General features: G+C 46.8%; 1 protein-coding gene across 1 annotated transcript; it reads right to left on the bottom strand.

The window, feature by feature from the left end:
• Nucleotides 1-1756: 1756 nt before the first annotated feature.
• LOC109754901 (cell number regulator 2-like) lies at nucleotides 1757-4063 on the bottom strand. The gene is made up of 4 exons (XM_020313791.3): nucleotides 3908-4063; nucleotides 3746-3817; nucleotides 3440-3649; nucleotides 1757-3273 (listed from the first exon to the last, which is right to left on the bottom strand). The coding sequence occupies exons 1-4, from the start codon at nucleotides 3960-3962 to the stop codon at nucleotides 3194-3196; spliced, it is 417 nt and encodes a 138-aa protein (XP_020169380.1). The 5' UTR covers nucleotides 3963-4063; the 3' UTR covers nucleotides 1757-3193.
• Nucleotides 4064-5800: the final 1737 nt, after the last annotated feature.

Raw genomic sequence — 5800 nt, 5'->3', positions numbered from 1 at the left:
ATTGCGAGCAAGCAGTGAAGCATATTCAGCAGAAGTCTGGGGGAGAAGGTGGGATTATTAAAGAGATTCATGAGACCACAACATCTTTTATTTCTTGTACTTTCAACTACGAGTCTAGGTTTTCAAATTTTGAAGCCCATAAGCTAGCTAGGTATGGTGTCTCTCTGCCTGTAGGGAGACATATTTGGTTAGGTATTCCACATGATACTCTTGTAATACCTACAAACATTTTAGATGATCAATAAAGGCTAGCTATCTTTGCTAAAAAAAACTCATTCTTCTTCCTCCAAAACCCATCCATTCATTTTATTTACATTTAATTACATCATGTAAGGACTTCGTTAATGTCAATCCCGTCCAGCCCCGCCCACTAAACAACGACATCAAACCACATACTACATCTGAATTCCTATTTGGGTGTTTAAATTTGCATTAGGATCCACAGACGAGAGGAACAACCTTGATGTTTTGACTTCCTATGTTTGAATCCGTAATCAAGACTTAGACCTTTTTCTGGAGAAAAATTCAAAACAACTCAAAATTACAAGTTTCCTAGAGTTTTATCCACTTTTCATGAAGTTTCTACCCACATAACTGACAAATCAAGAACCTACGCACTTTTAGCAACTATTAGTAGGTTTTGACAAGTCAACATTATACTTTACAATTAACAATATGTTTTGGATACATCAACATTCACAGGTTGACATATGTTTTGCCTAGGTTTATCATAGGTTCTCACTCGATCATGTGTCTCATACAGATTTTTGATAAGTTTCACATACGTTTCGCTTGTGTTTCTCATCGAGCACACATTTCACGTAGGCTTCATTCATGTTTTTCATCGAACATCCGAGTGAAACTCAAACTACTATGAAACTCCACTTGAACCAGCATGAAATCATAAACCGGAGTGAACCTCGTTGAAATCCTTTTATGAATCCTCCTTGAATAAAATCATGGCTTCAATATTTATAAATTCTTTGGTAGAATTTCAAATACCGAATGTTCAAATTTTGACTACGAATTTATCATTAATCTTGTTTCAAAGAGATCAACAAGATGAAGTAGATGCTGAGATTCTGAATCAGTCATTCGGTTCTAAATACCCCAATCAGATATCCGCTTCAAAATATTTTCCTGGTTTTGGGGAAATATTTAAATAAATTGGATTGAATGATTGGAGAGGGAAGTGGGGCTGTGGACCATGGGTTCTTTTTCATTATACACTTAAGGCCGTAAATACAAAAAAAAGCCAATGCTTAGATATGGACAACATTGAAGCGGACGGTTTACAGTCTTAGTACATTTTTCTTTGCGGTGGTCTTAGTACATTAGTCACATGATGGAGGTAATTCAAACTATATGCACCCACTGTCTATGCATGCATTTGTATTTATACACTCAACCGTTCGATCGATAACATTGAAATGGCTTTTGAGTATTGAAGCAAAGCCTACCTCGGTTAATTTGGTTGGGGACCTTTTTTCTGACAGGAAATTTGTTTGAGGAGTTTACGATGACGCCATTTATGTCCATGTACTCTTTTTTTATTTAGCATCAAAAATTTAATTAACTACTCCGTGTACTAGCTTTTCATTTGTTTGTTTTCCTAATGAGAAATTATTGAGTGAATAGAAGTTGACAGTAGTCGGCACTTCTCATATACATTGCACTTCACACTGGCATGCTTAATAAGAGTAAATAATAGTTTCTTTGGATTCAACAGTAACTACAAGTTAATAAAGCATTATGCTACATAAACAAGGTGGATTGATCTATTTCCAAACAAGGATTCGATTGATCTTATTGAAAGTTCTAAACACCATCGCAGATGGTGTGGATGGAAAACTAGTTGCAACAGAAAGGCACCCACACGATGACAAACTCAAATTAACGAGTGAATTGCAAAAAACATCGACATTGAAGGCTAGGGTTGCAGAAACCACAATTCTACAGTTTTGTGCCAAAAACCACTAATTCCGAGCCTAATTTTTTGCAAAAAAACTAGTCAATGGCTTAGGTCGTTTTGAGCATGATTATGACAGGTGTGCCCCGCTGTACAGGGTGACATGGCAAACAAAAAAATCTAATTACATCCTGATATAATTTTCTTTCGCAAGAAGACCCCTGAAAAAAAGCAATCGGGTCCTCCGTGCTCTTCATGCGGCCACTCCCTCCCCGTGTGCGGCCGGCGCATCTGCTGCTAGCTCCGGCGGCGAGGCACAGGGCAGGTCCGGCATGGTCGGGGACGGGCAGGACGGCTCGATTGCCTGGCTGGCGGGGGCGAGGCAGTGGTCGGTTTCAAGCATCAGGGTTCGCTGGGCGGACCGTCAAGGGTGGCGGTGGCTCGATTCCCGGCCGGATCCCGCCGGAACCGGTGCGGGTCGACACGACGAGGCTGGGGAGTGGCTGGTTTGGGCGCGAAGGGGGTTGGTGGCGCCGGCTCCTTGTCCAGTCAACAATGGGGGCGGCGAAGAGCACGACTGGAGTACGCCTGTGGAGGCAGGGTGCACGGCGACAGTGGTGTGTGGCTCTGAGACTACGGACGGCGCCGGTTCCGGCTGCCAAGCTGGCCTCGGCCCGCATGCCGGCGAGCTCGAGCGCGCCGGCTCCTTGATCCAGTCAACGACGGGGCAGCACGGCGACGACGGCGATTGGAGTGCGCCGGTGGAGCCAGGGTGTACGTCGACGGCGGTGGGTGGCTCTGCGGCGATGGACGGCGCCGGTTCCGGCGGCCTCGGCCCGCACACCGGCGAGCTCGAGCGCGCCGGCTGCGGAGGCCGTTGCTGCTCTCTGTCGCGAACTCGCGATTCCCTCCTCTTTCTTTTTTATATGAAAAGATGATTTTATCTTTCTTATGCCCTTTTACAGTTTAGTCTATGATGTTCTATCTATTTGTGATCTTTTATGTCCTGCCATGTCACCCTGTCCACCGGGACCCAATTGTCATAATCGTGCTCAAAACGACCTAAGCCATCGACTAGTGTTTTTTTGCAAAAAATTAGCCTCGGAATTAATGATTTTTGGCATAAAACTATAGAATTGTGGTTTCTGCAACCCTAGCCTTCAATGTCGATGTTTTCTGTAATTCACTCCAAATTAACTAACTCACAACAATACAACACAAAAGTAGAAGCTGGTAGATGGCATCCTTTTTTCTCTTGAGCTGGATGGCGGACACACTAGCTGACTAGCGAGTCATCCCCGGGTAAGCCTGAGGAGCAGCAGTCGGAGCGCTCTTCCCCATCCTCTCAATGTTGGCGTGCCACCCTGCATGAGCAGCCAAAAACTTAAAGCTAATCACGACGACGCACCCAGCTCCGAAAGTGCGCCGCAATTTAAAGTCATCAACAAAACGCAAACGGCAATGGTGACCCGGCACGGCAACGCAATGAGCAAGGCTGACAAAGGAAGGATTGTGTAGTGTGGTACATACCGAGGCTCATGTCAAAGCCGCGGCTCTTGAGCTCGCGGTACTCCTGGCAGAGGGCGCAGGGGTCGCAGAAGAAGTGGACGCAGCAGTCGGCGCAGGGCTTCTCCTTGAGCCCGTACTGCTCCCGCATCCTGGAGCGGTAGCAGCAGGAGCATAGGCAGCCCAGCCCCACCCAGGCCAGCAGCATGTACGCCGTCCCACGCACACAGCAAGCTGAGTTCGTTCGTTCGATCAGCACAAGTTTACATCATTCGACCGACGACGTTAATTTGCACAAAATTTACAGCAAGAAGAATAAGAAGAACTCACATGAGGTTCCCTTGTCGACGATGTGGGCGATCCGCCCGAAGGCGACGCACGGGCAAAAGCACGTCAGGCAGCCTGCAGCACAAATGCACAAGTTCATAACCAACCAAAAGTATACATTTTTCCAGTGTTTCTCTAGCTAGGGAGGGAGTTGGCTAAGCTTACAGCCGCTGACGTCGTCGCAGCAGCCGAAGAGGCCGGTGGACCACGAGGAGGCCATGGCCGGCGCTGTAAGGCTTCTTGGGTTGTAGCCTTGTAGGGGACGACGGAGTGTTATTAGAAAGAAGCTCGCCGGACTTGTGTGTGTGAGAGAGAGTTGCCGTGTGTGCGTGCGTATTTATCGTCCACGGAGTGGGGCGCTCTCGGCCCGTTTTCCACGCGCCTTTGGGGCCTTGCGACAATGGCAGTTGTCACCAGCGAAGCGCCACTGTCCTAGGTTGTGAGTAGTACCGTGCCCTCGTGTCTACGTCATTGCATGCATGTTTGCATGTGACTTGGGACTTTACTGAATTATACTATGAAATCACCGCGTACATCTGTTTGTACGTAATGAGGCGAGGTAGGAGAGCCGATCAACGGGCTGTGGGGGAGCGAGCAGTGCAACCGGCCGGCTGATATCCAATGTTTACTTTGGCACATCCGTTTTCCTGATGAATCACTACGAAATCATGAGCGTGCATACAGTAGTATTGCTTTCGTAGATCCAGCATGAGTGGTCCGAGGTACTAGGGTGGTGGGGTATACGTGCGTACGACTGGCTGGGTGTCGCGGCGGCTGGTCTGCCACAGCATGCCAAAATAGGAATGTGTGGTTCAAGGAGTAGTAGAGCAAAAAATATCAACAGCACACAGCTAATGCAATGAGAGGCGACAAAAGCGGCTAGGCTGGTTTCGTGACTCGGCGTCTACGATGCATGCATGGTACGGTGATACAATGCACGAGATGTGAATGAATCGCAACACAATACGCTCTCTCTAAGAAGAGCATCTGGTGCGTATAGTACTGCTTGATGGACCATATGAGAAAGATTCCCTTGAGCCGCGGCCCTCTGCTGTCACAGCACTCGGTGTTGTAAGGGCATCACTAACGCAGATCAACAAAAAAGATATCATCAAATTTCCGCGGGCGACGTGCTTGTAGGCAGTGAAATGGTAGCCAACCATCCGACGGTATTCACAAAATGTTCGCTCCTTCGGTGAAAGAGGAGAGAGACGGAGGGAGAGCGAAACACGGATTTGTGGCCGTGGTTTGAGGCTCAATTTGTGCGGGCGCCCAAACACCCTAGCACTCCCCCTCCCTTCCCCTTGGTTTGGGACGGTTTATAAGATTCCGGGCGTACACACAGGGAAAATTTTGATGGTCGCATTGGAGATGTCCTAAGAGCATCTACAACTAGACTGGGCAAATCCTTTCCCCTACAAGTCCGCAAAAACGCTCGGATGCACGCACGATAGAGCCGGTCCGGCCCTTTGACACCATTTGCAACCACAACCCTTAATTTAAAACCTCAAATCCATGCAAGCACATGCATGATTGATCATCACACACAAATAATGAGTAGCGCATAAACATACAAATTATTCATACAGAAAAATAAATAAACCAAACATAAAATTTGTTTATAGTGTATAATTGAACCAGAAAAACATAGTTCGGTGATTTCACATATGCCCCCAAGATTATTGAGAAGTTGCATAATGCGTCTGTTGATCTCGAAGTGGTCAATGCATCTCAAGAAAGTTTGCAATATGCTTTGCCTCTTGTTCCAGGAGGTGGACCTGAACTCTGGGATTCTGAAAATCATGCGTGTGGGCTGCCTCTTAACCCTCATCCTATTACACAACATGTCATTAACTGCCAAAGTGTCTCCACTTCCCACATCATTACAACTCCACAAACAATACACCAACGAGCTTGGAGCACTTCGAATGCCCTCTCCACATGCTTCCTAGCACCTTTTGAGCTTGTGCAAAGAGACATTGTTTCCGACCATGAGGATTAGGTAGTCTTCACAAACACTGCCATTAAGGATAGATACCATCGCCAAGGTAGTACCCC

The sequence above is a fragment of the Aegilops tauschii genome, chromosome 7 (genome assembly GCF_002575655.3).
Source record: "Aegilops tauschii subsp. strangulata cultivar AL8/78 chromosome 7, Aet v6.0, whole genome shotgun sequence".
Classification (NCBI taxonomy): domain Eukaryota; kingdom Viridiplantae; phylum Streptophyta; class Magnoliopsida; order Poales; family Poaceae; genus Aegilops; species Aegilops tauschii.
Note: the sequence above shows the minus strand (reverse complement) of the source record. Positions and strands in the feature narration are given on the sequence as shown.